The 19981-nt window shown below is 41.7% G+C and overlaps 1 protein-coding gene across 5 annotated transcripts in view; it reads right to left on the bottom strand.

Moving 5' to 3' along the window:
- The window catches only part of ARHGAP22 (Rho GTPase activating protein 22), a 133275-nt gene extending 115801 nt beyond the window's left edge, over window positions 1–17474 (bottom strand). For 4 of the 5 annotated variants that reach the window (XR_010722283.1, XM_066191272.1, XM_066191273.1 and 1 more), the window contains exons 1-2: window positions 17301–17474; window positions 1903–2102 (exon numbers count right to left, since the gene is read on the bottom strand). Coding sequence is in view for 4 of the 5 variants with exons in the window: in XM_066191272.1 (XP_066047369.1) it covers window positions 1903–2102; window positions 17301–17334 (234 nt within the window). In the remaining variant the exon portion in view is untranslated. Of the gene's footprint in view, window positions 1–1902; window positions 2103–13407; window positions 13445–17300 lie in introns of those variants that run through there. The other variant, XM_066191274.1, reaches the window with a different exon arrangement.
- Window positions 17475–19981: the final 2507 nt, after the last annotated feature.

Genomic DNA, 19981 nt, shown 5'->3' with positions numbered 1-19981 from the left:
TTCTCTTCACTCCAGAAAGCCTGTGTGATTCTCCTGCCATTAGATTACATCTCCACCTTTTCAGCAATATTATTAAAGGAAAAGTATCTACTGTTTCCTCTAAGAAGCTGAAAGAACAGGTTTTCATAGGCCATGAAAATAGGCAATGCAACATCCGTGAAGAAAAATACGTTGTTTCATGTTTCTCTTTTGAAACATTATGTTATAAATCTCATTTGACTTTATCAGGTAAACAACAGGGACACAACTCTCTTCCAGAGTATGTTTAAATAATCAAGTGAAAGATCAACGGGAAATTCAGTGAAACTATTGATTTAGTTTTTACACACAAGCTTAAAGACCATACTTAATAAATAAAACAAAAAGATTTAAATTAAGAATGAGTACCTCTAGGGCTAAAGGAAAATAGGGATTAATATCAGTAACAACTAGAGAAAATATCTCCATGGCCTATAAAAAAAAGATCTCCCTATAACAAAGTTGTCTTACTGAGATGCACAGGCACACCTGCACCATTGCCCATTCATTCCAGAGAGTCCCAAGCAACAGCTGTTTGTAAGTCCCAAAAGTACATCTCACCTGTGGGATGCATACAATCCTATCTGAAGTCAGATGCAAATCCTAATTTGTAACTCCTACAAGAATAGTTGGGACAGTCCTGTATCATTCTATACAAAATGGCTTCCCACAGTGATAAACGTATGGCAACCTGTGCCCAGAAAGGTTCAGAGTTAAGGAAACCCTTTACAACGTGACAACCTGAGACCATTTATTTCTCATCATGTTCACTGACATGGTTTAGAAGTGCCCAGCTAGCCCACATGCATTGCATATGAAGGTAAGTTGCCTGGCTTGAAAGTACAAAATCCAGCTGTTGCTGGCAGCATCCTGAGTAATCAAGTTACATCATCAAGTTGAAATCTCTCTAGCCTTAACACAGCAGACTTTCCATAATTATGGACCAAATCCCTGATCAGGAGAGTGCAAGATATAAGATGCAGTCAACATCCTCATTCATCTACCATATTTTTGTCTGGCCCGTGGGGGAATATTAATTTCCATTCTCACTTTGCAATGAAATTTATGTGTGACAGTCAAGCAGGCAGCTGCATCAAGCAGTTTAATAATTGTCTGTAATGAACATGTGGATGAAGCTGATATTACACAGGCTGTCACTCTGTAATGCCTGTACTGACTCATCAGGAGCCAGCAGTACAGGGACATTGTCTGGCTCATTCAATTATGTTCCCTCTTTTCAATGACTCTGGTTAAAGGCCTAACAGTCAAAACAATGACTATGTGAATTATGATGCATAATCTACTACAGAAACTAGGAAAAACCTTAGCTCAAATGCTAATTTTATGGCATTAGAAAAAAACAAGAAAGGCTTCATCTCCTCTGTAAGCTTTACCCCATAGCACAACATCCACTCCCTCCCCCAACTAAAGCACACATTAGAGCCCGTTCTCAGCATGTAACAAAATCTACACCCCACAAACACACAAGCCAGCTCTAAGCAGCTGGTTCACCTCACAGCTAACAATGGATTAGTTGGGAGATAACAAGTCCCAGCTGAGCAAGCAAGGTTAATCACTCCTGCCTCAGTAATCTGTAACTCCATAGCTCTTCTTGTCAAACTCCAGTTCTCATAGCTGACCACACTAAGATTTGGAGGTCAGCATGCCCTAGTGGGTAAGTAAACACCTTTTAACCTCTCCCCAAGCTCTACCACTTGTCTGGGAGTAAAAACGCCTCCCTGCAACATCTTGTGCCTTTGAACCTCCTTAACCGTGTTCGGTTTTGGTGAGGAAAGAAAACAACCGAAATGAGCCATCAACCATACTATGATTGTCATTACATAGAAGTAACAACCATTAACTCCTACAGTTCTCTAGTCATACCTGAGGTTTAGTTTCCTCTTCATCCTTATAATAGAAGAGCTGATCCCCACGCAGCACAAACCACCGCTGCTGCCAATTCTTCATAATGCTCCTTTGTTTCTTTAGCCAGCCACACTTCAGCACACGTTCTTGAGGATTTGGAGAAGCTGGTCTGGAGGGAGGCCCAATCTGTTCACCCATCACCAAACTCCTTGACCGGGCTGAAAAGGCAATTACAAAGTAAGTGAAACAAAGAAATAGTAGTAAGAACACTCAGAGAGGCTAAATAACTGTTCCACACTTTCTTCTCAGATATGGACGGACATGTTTCCTTTTTGAGCAGGTACTTGTTTTTCAGGGTGTACATTCAAGTTCATGACAGGACAAACATCACGTTTTTGGTGCTGCTCACTCCAGAGTGTCTAAAGAGACAGAATACCTCCACTGAGGCTTCACTGCTCATAGGGCTATTCTTCGTGGCAAATTATCACTGCCTTCCAGTTCTACATGGGAATAATGATACTGCTCACTCCTAACAGGATATTTGTTCAATGAGGATGTGCAAATGTGTGGTGAGGGGGCACAAAGAGAAGGAGAGAGTATAAAAAAGCATTCTCACTCCACACACTACCAGTTTGGGATGATTAGCCAGGCAATCCAGCTGCCATAGGAGAGAGAAAAAAATTAAAAACTGAGGAAGATTGAAAAAGAGGATTGTCATTCAAACTAGTGACTATGATCCACACAAAAGACAGAGATAACACAGCTATCCAGAATTATTAAAGTCATCTCACTCTTCAGGGCATTGCAACACTGAAGCAGAAAAACAAAATTAAAAAATAAAAAGACCAAATAGAGGAAAAAAGCAACACGTAAACCTGAGGAAGGGTTTTGGAAACAGAACAGAACTGAGGAAACATTTAAGAAATAGAAAAGAAGTCTATGACTTTTTCTTTCCTCCTCTCTTACATTAAGAGTACTAAAGCTTGGGGCATTTAGAAATAGTCTGGAGTAGCAGACAATGATTTTATACTGCAGACAGCAAGCCAGTCCTCCAGAATTGATAGGTTAGGTGACCTCATAGGTCTTTTCCACCTCTACTTCCCTTGGGTTTATGAAGTATCTTATAATAATAGTTATTTAATATTTCATGCTATTTTTCCTTCATTAGTGCTAATATGAACCAACTCCTTCCCATTTTCTACATTTAGCTAACTTAAAGCACAAATGATAACTGCCCACTTGAAACAAGGCATGAGTTTACAGGCCAGTACCAGTAAAGCTGCATCCCTGATGTTTCACATTGCACACTGCACATCTTAATGTGCAATCACAAAATGTGATTAACAATCACACTTGAGCTGCAACATTAACTGATACAGTTAAAAGCAGCCAAGCTTCTTATCCAGGTATCCCTGATACACTCCAATTCAAACCATCACAAGAAAGGGCAAGGCAATCCTCTGCCTCTCAGAGTACAGTCTAATTCTGCCTCTTTTGGGTTCAGAGAACTAAACATGGCCTTGATGTTACCACGTGATTCGTTTCTGCTCCCGGTGCCTCACCACACAGTGAAGAAACTGCCAGCATTTGCCAAAGAAAGAAAAATAACGTGGATGTCATGGTGTTTGGGGAATAAAAAAAGAAATAAGAAAGAAAATTAAAATCTATCACATTTGCAACATTAAAATTGATCCTATTTCTTCACTTCCATCAAGCAAACTGCAAAATAAAAAGAGGCAGAATAGGGACTTAGGCCAGATTTTTAAAGAGCCTCTTCACTGTAATCCAGTGAGGGAAACCACATTTGTGTGTGTGACAAAATCTGCTTTGACCTTCCTCATGACTTGGCCATCAGGTCATCATGTTGTGCTTCATAAGGAGATATAAACCAGCACATCTATACACTAAACACTTCCATCAGCAGAAGGCAGATCTGAATGGTATCACATCCTACCATTACCAAAAAGTCTTAGTGACACAATCTCTGCTTTTATGGTTTCATATGCTTTCTCCTTCGACTCTGTCTTAAGGATCCACTCACCTCTCCTATAAACATCTGGTATGCTCTCATTCTGACCCCAACAACCTTCCAGTTTTACAGACAGAAGATGGCATGCATCACTTTGTTACATTTCAGACTCAATGAAAGGCCCGTCTGACATGCAGTATGGAATTTGGGTTTTATTTCTCTAAACTGCTGAGGTAAATCCTACTGCTCTCAACAAAACTGTGAATAACAGGTTTTATCTTGTGGTTCAATCAAGAGAAATTAGTTTTCAAATTAAGACTATTTCATGCTGTGAGAAATTATTTTTTTATTTTGTTTTTAGTTTCACTTCAAAATTAATTGAAAAGCTGAAATGTTATTAGAAGTGCTGCTGCAGCATCACAGCTTTTTCAGAATTACTCTTCTTTTAATTTATGCCTAAAATTTATGCTGAATTTAATTTGAGCTAATATATAACATTAGCCCTACATTAGTAAAATTTACCAGCAACTTTTGGATTCTCGTAAGTAGCCCAGTACTCCTTTGTTTTGATTATTTTCCCATGCCAGAACAATAGTAAAAAAAACAAAACAAAACAAAACAAAAAAAAAAACAAACCAAAAAAAAACTTAATACAGAGTTCACTTAAAATCAGGCTTTGATGTATCCAGGCACATTCTCTAAGCTCACTCACTGTAGTCTGAGCTCTCTCAGACAGGAATTTTCCTTCATAATCAAAATAAATATCAAGAACTACTTTCCCCCCTGCAGCCAAAACCCTCAGGCTTTATTATCAGCGCTTCTGGCAGCATAGCATCCTCTGGCAGATGGTTACAGAGGTACCAGAACACCTGGCGCCCTCCCCATCACCACCAGCACGTGGAGGACCCCATTTCACACACGGGCAGTAAGAAAACTCACTGTTCACATTCAAGTGTCTCTTGCAGAGGCCCACAGGAATTGAGTTGAATAAAATTTCTCTGCCTCATCCCAGGCCACAACATTACAACTATGACCAGACTATAATCTGGTTTAGGCTGTCCAAAGTCCAATCCCCATTCGTGTTACAAATTATGTCATTACAAAAATAAACATCCAAAAAATTTGCCTTTATCAAAGGCACTAAAATGGTTTTTAGGCAACACCTTGGCTATTAAAGTAACCAATTAGTCTAGTGATACCAAAATCCATCTTTCAGTAAGCACCTAAACCATCTCCATATTTAAGTACCTTAGCACTCTCCAATTTAAGCACGAAAATCCCATCAGCCCTGAGTTTTCCTGACTTGCATGTAGTTATATACACCCTCTGCTACTTTACCCCTTCCTCTAAAAAGAAGTTAGTTTTACTGAACTGGAAACCTACCATCTATATTGACACAGACCTCACAAAAGACACCAAACATCTTGCTTTGAAATGTCACCAAATATGTAACCTTGTATGTTCCCTCAGTTCCCCCTTTGATACTATTTGTACAGCTCACCTAGTAATTATTTATTTTAGTCAAGAGTTAAAGATTTCATGATCAGTCTCTGGAGAATGCAGATCTTTTTCTGATTTTATTTTATGCAGCACCATGTCTCACTCAATTGCTATGATTGTTAATTCTTCATGCTGTCTTAGCTTTCTATTTCCTCAGTTTCTGGTCGTGACTGTAATAGTTAATTTCATTAGGGAGATACTTAGCAACTTCATCTGCAAGTCAACAACATGGATCAGATAGAAATTTTTAGAAAGAGGAATTATTTATGGCTATTAACAGCATTGATGCTTATATTGCATGCTTCACAGAATACAATAATTGCATAGAGGTCAGAAGAAAACTTTTATGGATGAGCACAGCCTGCCTTTAAAGCAGCAGCTATCTCAGACTACTGGGATCAAAATATCTGCTTTGATAATCTGATGCAGTACATCAAGCCCCTGATTCTTAATGGTAGAAATATATTATTTGTGCTTATCTATTTAACAGAATTATGGAATCAGCAGAACATAAGGAAGAAAACAAATCAATAAATCAGACTTACAACTCAGCAAATACTTTACATGATCTGGAGTTCTGATCCACTAATGTATTTTCAATAACACCACACAGGTTAGTTTCACTCTTCACATTGTCATTAGTTGATTATTAATTTAGTCATGCACCTAAGTTCTAAACAGAAATCGGTGTAGAAAGGACTCGAACTCTCCTTGGGAAAGTTTTAGGATTCATTTGCACAGCACGGCAGTACTGAAATGCCAACTACACACCCACACCACACCCCCTGAGAAGCAAGGAAACAAGGCAATTGCAGCACAGCAAGGTACCAACAGACCGGAGAGACCCACAGGTGGCACTAACGAGTCAAGCCATTTAGGGGTGGTAAATTATTATGTAAGGCAAGAATCAGAATTACAGACCTCGAAATTACTCCTGTGACTGGAAGTGACACTGGCACGTCCAGTGTTCTTCATATCCAGATGAAGATGGGAGGAAGAATATGAGCCAAGGCAGTGAATTGCTGCTCAACACTCACTGTGCAAACGCCTGTGACTACACTAAATAAACTCCCCTCCAAAAGCCCATACTTGGTTGTCAGGTCTCTAACAGTAAAATCAGAGATTATCCTAAGGGTAGAATTGGATGGAGCCACACTGCCACTCCTTAGAGAGGCAGCAATCCCTATCCTGAGGACCATACACCACTACAAGAGTTCCTCTGCAACTCAGACCTGCCCCCAAGAAATATCCACATTCCTGTTTACTCATCACATCTATTTTCTACTCTGAATATGCACATTCTGTAGCGACAACATCTTCCCTTCCCTATCCATACCATACCCCCTTTCTGAGTTCAATCCTGCCTGGCAATATTATACAATCTCTTCTGCTCTCCTTCTCCCACTCCAAGCTCCAAACACTGCTGGAGAGTTGAGCACTCAGTAAGTACTTACTTAAACCAGACATGGAAATCAATCAAGTCAATGCAATTCAATATCAATTAAAGATGTAGTCTTTTGAAATTTCATAGGCAGTCAGCTAAAATCAATATAGCCATTATAATTGATTTTGGCCAACAAACACGGGGCACTTTGCTCTGGTGTTCCTTCAGTCTGATGACACAGTGACACTACATATTATTTCTAATATAGTCTTTGTTTAAAGTTCTACCCACAAAAGGAAGTGGCTTTCCATACTATAAACAATATTCTCAGTTGGTTTATTTCATTCAAATTTGGCCTTATAAAAAGAATTCACTGGAAATGCAGGTAATATGCCTATAAAGAGATACTAAATTTCCTTTCACTGAATTGTAGGCAATGAAATACTTGGTTTAGATTTTTCTGTGTCCATCACAGAACCATATTTGTCTTTGAATTTGATTGCTAAGATACCAGAGTCAGTAAGCACAAACAAAACCAAGGTACTACCTCAGTACAATCCGAGAATTAAGCATCTTGAAACATAATAAGCAAAGAATTAAAGGAAGAATATTTGAAGCAGGTGGTGACAAGATATTTTTAGGCAACTAGAATGATATCAGTTACAAGGAACTGGAAATGGCTTTTAGTTCCCTCAAGACAGTAGCAATCTCTACAGAAACAAAAAGGTGCTATACAGACACACGGCTGTTCACATTTTGTGATCTGGATGACAATTGCCACATTCAGAAACACTGCTATAAGAGCCAGCTTCTGCTTCATTACTTCTGCTTGATAAAGCTGCACCTCTCTGCTCAGAACATTTTATAGAGCAAAGTGATGTGCTATGTTTACTTCCTTCCCTTGATTTGTTTTTCTTTCAATGAAAGTGAAAACAAGAAAGGAAAAACAAATGGGTCTGGAAACCCCTTTTTTCCCCAAGAAACCCTATAAATACATTACACTGGAAGCAGTTCTGTAACCTTAGTGTTCAACCAAAGAAAAAGTGGGGAGACAGGTTCACCTGTGTTTGTCTACTAACTTATATTTTCTGCAGTGGTTGGGAAACCAAAGTACCAAACCAGCATTAAAAAAAACCAAACAAACAAACAAAAAACAACCAAACAACAACGACAAAAAAAAAAAAAAAAAACAACAAAAAAACCCCAAAACAAAACAAAAAAACTCCACAAACAAAAAAACAAAACCAACGACAACAACAAAAAAAACCCTCAAAGTCTGAAGGAAGGATCTGCTTGTATAACTATTTACTTGTTATTAAGTTCCTGCAAGAAAAACAGCATTCCCAAAGACCAGTTCATAAGTCTAAAATCCAAAATGAACTAGTAAATTTACTAGAGTATAAACCTGTGTAATTGCACTCTCAGACTAGGGATGACTGCTGTTAGAAATTGGCTATATTTACAGTCTGAAATACCTTTCAGTCCTTAACTGAAGAGCAGAAACTTCTGTTATGTATTATTTAGCAGTAGGTAAAGACACTCCGTTTAAAAACAAAAACCACATCCAAACAAACAAACAAAAAAAAATCCCCCACAAACAGACAGCCTTTTGAGCAGAAAAATACCAAGGGGAGGGATGAAGGGAGATCTGAATAGCAAGGAAATGACCAAAAAATCATATTTCAGCCATGGCCAAAGAATCTGAGCCAACCTGAAGGACTCTGACAAGGAAAGAAAATGCCCAAAAAGGAGCACAAGTGGCTTGGGAAACTAGACTTCTTCACGAAGGAGCACCCTGTCTCTAGAACACACATTTTCTTCTCCTCTCAAAGTCCAGAAGCTGAGGGTTCTGCTTCCAAGATGTTTCTATTTTATAAAGGTTTTTCCCTGCTATCCCTTTTACACTGCCAGACAAGTCAGTGCTTTTTCACTGGCAAACTGCTGCACCAACTTCTGAAGAATAACACTAGACTGACAGGAAATTCTTCATATCAGCATGTTTTAAAGGTGACAGAACCTGGCAGAAAGAGAGACAAGATTTCCTGCCAGTACACAGGTGAGGCACACCCAAACAACACAGCTGGAATACACCACTGCATCTGGTACTGAAAGCTGTGTTGCCCAACTGTGCCATAAGCTCAGGCGCAGCAACACACATTGAAAGTTGCCTACAGCCTTTTTTAGGGTCATCAGAGCTGGCTCAGGTTTTCCATCAAAATTCAACAAGCTCACACTATTTCATCTGTAGAATATGTAGAAAAACTATAGCTGTTCCACTAGTACAGAATTTATGCAACACAGTCAGAAACACATTAATTTGAGGGAAGTTGCTTCCTGGCTGACATGAAGAAATTACCATTGGACTTTTTTGTGGTGTTCAACAGCCATGACCTTTCACCACCTTACAAACAGCATAGTCAGCTCTGTGTAAGGCACATTCTAAATCAGAAAATAATTTTATACTCTAGTGACATGGGTGATGTGACCATAAAAGCCACTTTACTGATCAGAGTTACTTTAAAATCTGTGCAGGTAGTTTATCTAAACATGGCAGCAGCAGGATAAGACTGAAGAAAGAATAGAATCAGCTTCAATCACGCTTCTCTTTTCCAATGACACAAAGTTCAAGGCTTCTGTGAGATATACTAACCAATAGCCTGGTAATATCTTGCCTTTATCTCATCAGAGAACACACAAACAGTAGCACAAACTGACTTACATTAATGCAGGACCTTTCCACACATCAAGGAAAACCCAAGTATATTTGATAATCAATTCAATCCACCCCACACAATACTAAAAACCCTAACCCAAAACATATAGCCAGTGGGATAATTTAATCCTTTTCTCCTGAAGAATGATTGACATTCGTCTTCAAACTGTTGTTACAAATTGATGGTATGTTGGATTTCTGAAAAAGTGAGGGATTTTGGCAATCCATTGCTATCATATAGGTAAAGGGCCACTGCTTTGTTGGTTTTTATTTCAGACTGGAGACCATTCAGCTATTGTACAAAGTAGTCCTGAACTTAACTTGCTGTCACTATCAGCAAGAAAGCCAGCAGGTCTCAACTCCACAGAAGAATTATTTAAATGAGTTTAACCTTGCATTTGCAAAAGAATTTGAATTACTGCTTCAGGTTGTAGGAATGTGTGGTGATTTTGACACCGGTCAATGAACAATATTTAAATACTGCAGGCAACCTGCCACCAGCTGTTCTTGAAACTGCCCTGTAAATCCACAAAGCCATGCCAGTCTTTTCAAACCATTAGCATTAGGTTGTGGATAAGTGCCAAGATGGAAGGATAATGACTTAATTCTTTCTGCTACAACAGATTGACCTACCAATTTACAATCTAGTCAAGTGAAATAATCCATGTCCTTTATTATAACGAAACCAGAGTTACAGACCATATTGATAGTATAAGAACAAGTACAGGAACTGCTCCCAGCAAAAGACCATATTTCAAAGTCCCTTTATCTGCACTATCCTCTGAAATCTCCCATCTGGATCCACTACAGACTATTCAGAGGACAGATCAGCACTTAAGTCACAGCTATTTGATGTGTTGCTTTAAAGCACATGCACCTGTTAGACACTATGGACTACAACATTATCTAGCAAACCTAAGCAACAGCTCTCCACTCCCACTGAACCCTGGCACAATCTCTAGAAAGCCGTGCATCTTTATCTGGTCTCTGCATACCTGACAAGAGAACTGCATACCCGACAAGAGAACTGCATACCCCACACTGCTGAAGGCATCTTTGTTGCTGGCAAAGCCCTTGTAATCCCATGGACAACCACACTGAGCTACATTTCACCACTGGCAGAAGAAAAAAAAATTCTTCCTATTTCCACTCTGCTCTTTCCATCTGCCAATACACCCAGCCATACATTTCTACGCTGACAAGGTGAGACTGCTTTATAAGAAAAGTTCTTCACTGGAATGGTAGAAAGTTTTAAGATTTTTTTTCTTCCTGGTATTTTAGTGAGTCAAATCAGGTCAGAGAAGGAAGGCCAAATGAATATGTTGAACTCCCTCTGCAATCAGCAACAGCCCCCTGTAATCCTCCCAATGACTATGGCTATTAATTTTTAATGATCTTTCCAGTCATAGTAGATTAAGGAACAAACAAAAAAATGCTGACCACAGTAACATTCAGTTTGGAGCTGGGATTGTGGCCTGAGCTTGTACAGCACCAAATACTGTGGAGTCCTGATCAAAATTGTAGCTCTACAGCACTACAGATGCAGCATAGGCCACTGCAGTGTAAAATCTCAAGCTCCTCAGAGGCACCCCCTTCACCCATGTGCTTTTGTTAAACACTGTGCCATGCAAAGCACATGGACCATATTCTTCACACAGTAACTGCCAGCATCAGTGGTTCCTGAAATTGATGCTATGAGCACCAAAGACATTCGTCCACCCTGCTGCATGGGCTATCACTTTCCAAAATTATACTGGACTGAAAAAAAGTAGAGAAAACTCTCTCAAGGCCTTTTGACAGCAACCGGCTGTAAAATGAAGTGAAACCAGAACCGGCCTGAATTCAGCCACAACACTGTATTTCTCTTCTTCCAGTCATCCAAAGATCAGGAGGGTATTCATTCCTACCCTACTTTTCAGGGCATAACACTGAACCAAAGCTCAGTGTGCCTATTTCAACACTGTTGTATCTGGTTTTAATGTGCAAACAAATTCTGCTTCCTACTGTGTGCAGCAGCTGACTAAGTGACTTGCTGCATTGCCAGGGTTGATCTGGGGGACAAAGGCAGAAGAAATATAGGAATTCTCACTCCTACATTAATTAATTCTCAGAATCTCAGTACTCAGATTATTGAGCCATAAGTATTTGTGACATCACTGGTTAATAAAGCAAAGGTGGCTCTTCCTAAACTGGACATTTGCAAAGGAGTATTAACCCTGTGCCTACAGTTCTTCCAAAGAGATCATGAGCAACCCAATCCTTTCCCATGCAACAGAATCAGTTCTCACTTTATAAACAACAAATGCAGCTTCTTTGTCATTTATTTCTTATACCACAGACTTATTTTAACATCAATACCAGTTCCCATGATGCCAATCTTAGTGAAGCACAGAAATTCTTAACACCTGCTTTTAAGAGGAAGAATATTACAAGCAGCTTTTTTCAACCACAGCAAAAAAACTAGTATCTCCTCTCTTCAGAGGAGATCTTCATAATGACTAATTAACAGCTCGTTGGGCACACAGAAAAGCTCTGTGGAAGGAATACATGTTAGAAAGACTGTCAGCAGGAGCTTCTCTCCTCCATGTTAGTTTTAAATACCTAAATATGTGCAGGCCTGGGCAGAGTCTAGGCACAGATCCTTTCCTCTTCCAGCTCATCAGATAGCTCACACTGCAGCCTCATGAAGGAGTTTCCCTTTCCCACCAGAGAACCCTTATCCTTGCATCAAACTACCCCTGCCCATACTGCAGGAAGCTGAAGAACACAAGCAGTTTATGCTGCTGTGCTTGCCTATCATTTACAATAAATGTAAGGGGAAAGCCAGCAAGGAAAAAAAATATCATTCTGGCAGTAATCTTACAATGAAGAGTAATGCATTGATACAGGTAGTAAAAGTGTAGGTGAGAGGTGCTAACATTTGTAGCCCTTCCACTGTGCTATTTACACACAGACTGCCAGTTTCACCCTGTACTCCCTCAGTGATGTTCTATTAGTAATTAGAGAGCCTATGGCTTTGTGATTTTTTAATATTTAATTCCCTCCCCACAAGTGCTCTCCACAGCAGTCCAGCTGCCCTTACAGTTGAATTACTGCTCTTTCTCAAAGCCCCTTTCCCTCCCCAGGAAGTGAGGCTATGGTTCATTACTTCAAATTCAGATTGCCTGTGCTCAATAAGCTGGTGCCTGCCTGCAAACTTTTCAGGGCTTTTTCTAAGAAGAATGACTGGCTGCCTGAGCCTTCAGGCAGGGACAGAAAGCTGCTATTGCCAAGACCAGCAATTACTCCAGAACACACCATGAATCCAGTTGGGGAGGGGTATCTCTGCAGAAATGAGAGGATTACACCTTTGAGCAACTCATGTCCTTCTTCATAGGACATGCCATGAAGTAAGAGTGAGAACCTGAACCTGTCTCTGAAGGAATCTCACAAATATCACTTTCTTGACCCTGTCTCTATATGCCCATAGCCACTGTATCAGGACAACAGAGACAAAAAAAATTAGAGCCCAGAGCTAATAACACTCACAATGTAGCTCATTGCCACACACCCCTACACCAGAGTAGCACAGTGCTGGGAGCCTGACCTTGTACCAAGGAACAAAAGCAAGTGCATGCTTCATTCACCTCCCTAGGGCTGCACACAGTGAGAAGGGCCCTTGTAGTTTACTTGTCCCCTGCTTTACCCCTTAGTCTGGTCCTATTTCTTCACACTGACTTCAGGGCAGTTAATCCAATACTGCATCAAGTCCAGCCCAATGCCTCTCTCCACAGCCCCTGTAGTCCTGGCTTAGGGTTTTTAGTTTAACTCAGCAGTTTCATCTCAAGCTCCTCCAAAGCAACACGACAAAACCTGGGCTCATGCTGCAGGCAGCCCTACTACCACCTCCTCCTGCTCCCCACTCTCTCAGAGATGTCTTCCTTCACCAAACTGAGCTATAAACCAAATTATACTTACCAACACCTCATCCTTGCCTTTTACCCACATACCTTTCTCGAGAAGAGCTCCCAAATTTGCCTCTCCTGCCTTAAAGAATCTCCCATGTAAGGATGTGGGGTAGTGAACCGCCCCCTCACAGGTGGGCTCCTCATTAAGGGTGGATCCACTCTGCCAGCTGCAGAGTCACTCTGATTGCTCCCACCCCCGGGCTTCGTGTGCTCCCAGCAATGTTGGTGGGCTCTGAGGGATGAAGGAAGTGTTTGGAGGAGTTCACAGCTTCAGGGCTGTTTACCTTGGTTCCAGGAGTGAGAAACTGGGTGTTACCATTTGACTGGTAGGCTGGAGGTGCCAAGGCGCTGGCCTCCCACGTGCTCTGGGATGGCTGTGTACAGCACCAGCCCCTCAAACCACAGCTGAGGGGGGGCTGTGGAGGCACCAGCGCTGCCCTGTGCAGAGCTGAGGCTGTACGTGCTAAGCTGGCATTTGATGAGGGGCACTAGATACATGAGAGCTCCCCTTTGCCATCCTTCACTGGCTGGTGAAAGCATGGCTCTTCACACAGCATGAGGGAAATAACTCTGGTCTACTACAGGCATGTGGAGGATCTCAGTACATTTGCATCAGCCTAACTAACCAAAATGTCTCCCATCACTTTTCCCCAACTCTAAGTTTTAATTAAAACAGAAAAAAAGTTTTATTTTTAGAACTGTATGGAAAAATTTCAACATACTGTAGCACACATATGAGCATGACACAACGGAAATAATAGGTCAGTGTCACCCAAAAGTACAAAGTCCTAATGAGGGGAGAAGCATGTGTTATCCTCAGTGCCACTACAACTGAGACAGACCGTGCTGAAGATAGGATACTGTAAATTATATATCATGGCAGCCGGCTAACTCTCTTTCTATAGAGGCCAATCAAATTACTCATTTAAATACAAATGCATAAACCTGTAATCAGTCCAGCTTCCATTTTCTAGCATATTTAAATGCAACTGGGCTGGCAACTTTTTGGGACTTTTCAAGCCAAAAATCAAATGCTTTGTTTTATTTTTTAATCTCTTAAAAACAATGAAACAAAAATGCATTCCTTGAGACTGAAGGATGTAGTCTGAAAACTGCCTTCCCTCCAATCTATATAAAAAGTTCTCTTGCCTCCACTCTGTAAGGGTATATTTTTATGCCCTACCACATTAGAATGTGAAAATAGATATTTTCCATTGAAGTCACTTATTTTGGGATCCTGGACTCCACCAATTGCTGTGCATGAACCCCTGTAGATGAAAAAATAATGCTAAATCCATTCAGACCTAGCCAGAATAAATGATTTCCCAGAAGGCCCATTTATGTACATTAAGATTTTCCATCTGTGAGATTCTACACCTTCATAGATCTTATAAAAAGAACGTACCTCTGAAAGCATTCTTCAGAAATACAGATGTGAGGCTGCTGGTGGAACAGCAAGGACTGCCTTATACTTGATAGTTATTTTGGTAAGGCAAATCATCTTTTTTCTGTACTGTCCCTTTCACAGACATTGGGAACTACACCGTGGATGTCAGGATCAAGTCCAGACCATGCATTTTCAAAAGCCTGAATGTCTTTAAACCCAGGAGCTTTCCTAAGGACAATCTACAAGTCAAACAAAAATGACAGCATCAGATGTCACAATTCAATGTTTAAAGGTACATTCTCAGGAGAGAATTAGAAATAAAAGTTGATGAAGCATTCCTGTTTGCCTAAATATGGGGAGCCTGAAGGAAAGAGCTAGTTAGCCACACACACATAGGGGTTTGAACCTCAAGAACTCTGCAAATACATGAACATCCATCCCTAAGTTCAGCCACATTGCTGCCTTCCATCACACTCAAGTAAAACCACAGGCTGTACCCTGAGGATCCCTCCTTGTCCCCTCTCTTCAATCTGTCCGCTCAGAGAAGTCACATTGTCTCCCTTCCACAACTAAGTCCTCAAAGGCAGAGCTAACAGTCACAATTCTGGAAAGTCAGCCAAAATCATGCAGCAGCTCTTGCAGTAGATCAACTACCCTTGTTGATGCTCACTGTACGCAGAACATTCTCACAGCCTTCTGAGTATTTTGCTAGTCTACTCTTTACCACCTGAATCTTCATTAGTAATCCCAGCTGAGACTCCAGGGAGCATGAACTGCCATCTCCTATTCAGCTCAGTCTTGCAAAGTGTGACATTTACCTTCAAGAATTATTCAGCATCTCCAGCATGGCCTGTTTAAGGTCCTGTGAACAAGAGCTATAGAAGAACCTTGCAGGATTAGGTCCTACTTGGTAAGCTTAGCAAGAGGTTACCACAGTGCTTTGCCCCAGCATTGCAAAAGAAAGAAAAATCCTGGTTTCCAAATCCAGCATCCCAGCTCTTTTGAGGAGTTCTAAATTTATTCAGAAATAAACTTACCTATGCACAGTTAATGAACCAAATGCAACAAACCCAGGGAGAATGACACCTCCTGCTATAAATTGAAGTTGAATCATGAAGGTACACTATAGTTTGTCCCCTAAGTATCAGTAGCCCCTAGGGATCTAGAATGTCTGTCCCGTAACTAGACTTCAATATATATTAAATACAAATTAGTCTCTTCCAGGTGATTTGAAGAAAGTGGAAGAATGGCAGGCATGACACAGCCTTCCTGTACAACCTTAGTAGCATCATCTAGCTTGTATCACCAGAGCTATAATAGCTACCAGGAATGCTGGATAACACCTATATCAAAAGACTCCCTTAAAGGGGGATGGCAAAGAGACAGTATCTACAAAAGACCTGCTGAAGTTCTACAACACTGTGTAACTAAAATATAAGTACTTATTACTTCACTGTGGGTGCAGCAGTACGTATCTGATCCTGACACCTCCAGATGGCAGGAAACTGCTTCTTTCCAAGATGCTAACAGCTATTTAATGGGCTGTTGGTATTTTAAGGACTGTTCATCACGTAATACGGCTTTCAATAAATGATGCAGTGACATTTGGCTGAAAGTATCTGTCTTGGAATCACAGCAGCTAGAACCAGTGATACTCTTCCTATCTGACAATACTGGCATGGCTGAAGAAAACCCTAAGCTTTACATACTCTTCTGACTCTGTTTGCTTTAGCTCCTAAATGATATTAATCTCATCTGTTTCCAATGGGCAGGAAGATTTCCCTCTGACACTGTCAGTCATTAGTTTGAATGGCAATGACGATTTACAAATGGCATGTCAAACAAGTAACCGGTGCTGCCCCTGAAGATCACAGACTGCATCCCCTGCCAGAGCATCTCTTCCAGGTGACCTGACATCAAGACAACCGCCGTGCCCAGCCCCAGCTCTGCTTTACAAACACCTCGCATCTCCGAATGACTGCTCAAAGCATCTGTTGCAAACCCAGGGCAGGTTTTCCTTTCTTCCTTTTGTCTTGCCCACAGCTCACAGAACGAGTATCTCCACCTCCTGCATCTAGCCCTGCAAGGATAATGGGCTACAGCAAACTGCTTCTCCAGGATGCTGCAGGTAAACTAGACACACCTGTCTGCAGCCATTATAATGAATTCAGCGCTAGAAACATAGCATGAGCAAATAGTACAGGGGTGAAAAGGCTATGTCCAGTCCCAGGACAGAGTACAATTTTTTTTTTTTTTTAATTTATCCCTGCTGCTCAGCCCAGACATTGCAGACCACGCCTGTGAACACCAACACAGGTCTCCTCCTCCTAGGCTTCATTCTCGCCGAACAGTCACTCCACTGCCCTGCCCAGGGCTGGCTTCGGCCAGCGGGGCAGCAGCCCCTGCAGCCGGGGACACTCCGCGGGCAGCGGTACAGGCTGTCCGCCGCCGCCGCGAAGTTTCCCCGTGCCAGCCGATGGTCCCCACCCCGCGAGGCGCGCGGGTCGCACACTCACCTCTCCTGGCCTGCCTGATCTTAGGGCTCAGCATGCTCCCGGCTGGGCGCTGCCCGCAGCCTCAGCGCCCGGCCCCGGCCGCCGCCCCGCGCATCATCGCCGCCGCCGCCGCCGCTCCAGCCCTGGCTCGGGGGCGACGCTTCACGCGGGGCTGAATCAACCCCAATGCATTATTTATCCGGCCTCGAATTAATTCCCATCCAAACTAGGCATTAAGTGTCTCGGTAATTAGTGCCGATAGATCACCAGCGCGCAGACACGAGGGCTGGCCCTGGCTGCTGCCGCTAATTGGCCGCGCGGCCGTGTGATCAATGTGCCGCTCGCAGAGAGCCGCGCTCAGCCCCGCTCCCGAGCTGCGGCTTCCTCCGCTGGCGTGCGCTCAACAGATGCTTTGGCTCGACGAGGATCAGATCAGGAGCTGAACCTGATTTAGGGGGATTTCTTCTGCGCTGGTAGAAATACCAAGTGCGCTGGTCCCGAGGGCAGCGGCGTGCTAAGCCACCTGCTGTGCCCGGCATCCCTCCTGGGGAGGCATCCCGGTGAGAGCTGGGGAGCCGAGGGAGAAACGACCCACTGCTCGCTGCGAGAGAGAAAAACATCTCGCGCCTGTGCTGACAGACTCGCAGGGTGGGCACAAGGGAATGTCTTTATTACATTTGACATTACATTACATTTTAGCACCCATCATGTTTAATTGTACTGTTTGCTAAGCTTACCCTCACCCCTCCCCAGGAGGGAGGCAAGTCTGCAGTTCTGCAGTCAGTTATGAAGAGGAGGAAAGCACAAACGTTTGTTAAAATAGATAGAAACTATTAAATAGTATCTATAAAATATAAATAGATAATTGGATGATAATTGCATCTGAGTAATGGATATATCGTGACCCTGGGCTGCTCGTGACTCCATCCTCCTAGCAGTTCCTTCTGCGGGTGCCAAAAAGGGCTAAGTACTTCCCTAGAAGTGTACGTGCCCTGCTGTATCACCCTGCAAGTTTGTATTGCTGAGTTGTACTGACAAAAGGCATCTGAGATTGGCAGTTTTCTCCTCTTCCAAGATCTATCATATTGAATGTTGGCTATCAAGTTATATCTCTAATACTGGTAGAGGTTCTCTGGCTCTTTACAGAGGTTGTACTTCTCAATGTGCAGACTGCAGCAAGGCTAAGGTGTTTTGGACCTTCAACTGCTGGTGAAACCAGCAGCTTATAAGTGATTGTAAATCTTTGAGGTTAAGGTGACATGAACTCAAACTTACACACCTGTAAGGAAGGATAGAAGTGGATCTGAACTACTGTCTCAGTTCTGAACACACAGCCTCCTGCAGTTATCTCCCCACTAATCATCTGTTTCAGCTAGGTTTCAGCACAATGAAGAACATCTAACTGGTGATTCCTTGGCCAGCAAACTTACCAAGCATCCTGATACTGTGGGTAAGCAGAAGGAGCATCAGCAGAGGGGTGTTACATTCCTGCCTTTCTGTCCAAACTGAGACCCTGGGTCAAAAGTCTTTCCAACCAACCATTTAATAGAACTCTTTTTCTCTCCATATTTTTAGCAATTCCTGTCTGTTTTGATGCTGTTTATGCACATCATTTTGCAGTTTGAGCAGGAAGTCAAAAGGTGTGTACAGTAAACATGACAAGGGATGAAGTTGACTGAACTTTTAACCTCATGGGAAGCACAGAACACTTCATCCTGTTAAGTCACTTCCCACAAAAACTTGATTTCCCCTCTGGGAAAAAATTATATAACGTGACCTATATAAATAATTACAATGTTTATGAGTAAAAGGAAAACATTCAAGCCAAGTTCAACACTAAATGCTAACTTCTAAATTTTTCTTGTTAAAAAAACACTCAGTGCAAATAGAAACATTGAATTTGACCCTGTTTTGCTTTCACTTAAACATTTTCAGCCCTTCTTAAAGCAATTTTTAAAGTATAAACTTAACTTAAACGATTTTTTAAAGACTAGGAATATGTGGAGGGGTTCCCCCCATTTAAGTATTGGTCTGAAGTTCAGGTCTGAAACCCTCAGACACTATTTGGGGGAAGTAAACTGCTTACCAAGGAAAGAAAAAAGAACCAAATTGAAACAAACAAGCCATCTGAGAGAAAAAAACAAAACACAACACAACAAAACAATCACCTCCAGAAAGTGGTTCCACACTAGCTGCAATGCTTTGATCTGAAAATTTATAGAAATAGTTCCTCAAAGAAACACTAAGAGTAGATCCAGTAGGAAGGTAGCACTCGTTTCTAGAAGGAACCAGACACTATGGGAATGTTAAATTCCTAAAGCTTCTATACTGAACTGCTTAAACTGACCAAGATAACTGGGGCAAGTTATCTCAACAGTTTGTGTTTTCCTTTATTCTCCTGTGTGTTTAACAGCTCCTTTCCCTCCTAGTAGCAGAGATATCATCCCATGTAAGCACACTGCAAAGACAGGAGAAACCTGTGTTGTGATCCTGAAGTGCATTAATAGCTTTAATGGCCCTAATACACCTGATGTGGTCACCATCCACACCCTCTGCCCATAGGTCCAGGATCTCTATTTAAGCCCAGGCTTGGACTTCATGTCTATCTTAACCTATCTGGTAGGAACATCAGTCTTCCGTGTGTATGTAGTGATGCATGAATTTGGATTATAATATATAGGCTGTTTTTTCAGCTAGACCTT

This window comes from Chamaea fasciata, unplaced genomic scaffold (genome assembly GCF_029207755.1).
Source record: "Chamaea fasciata isolate MVZ Bird 193981 ecotype frontalis unplaced genomic scaffold, bChaFas1.0.hap1 SCAF_9, whole genome shotgun sequence".
NCBI classification, from domain to species: Eukaryota; Metazoa; Chordata; class Aves; order Passeriformes; family Sylviidae; genus Chamaea; species Chamaea fasciata.
The sequence above is the reverse complement of the archived record's forward strand: the minus strand, read 5'-3'. Positions and strand labels throughout refer to the sequence as shown.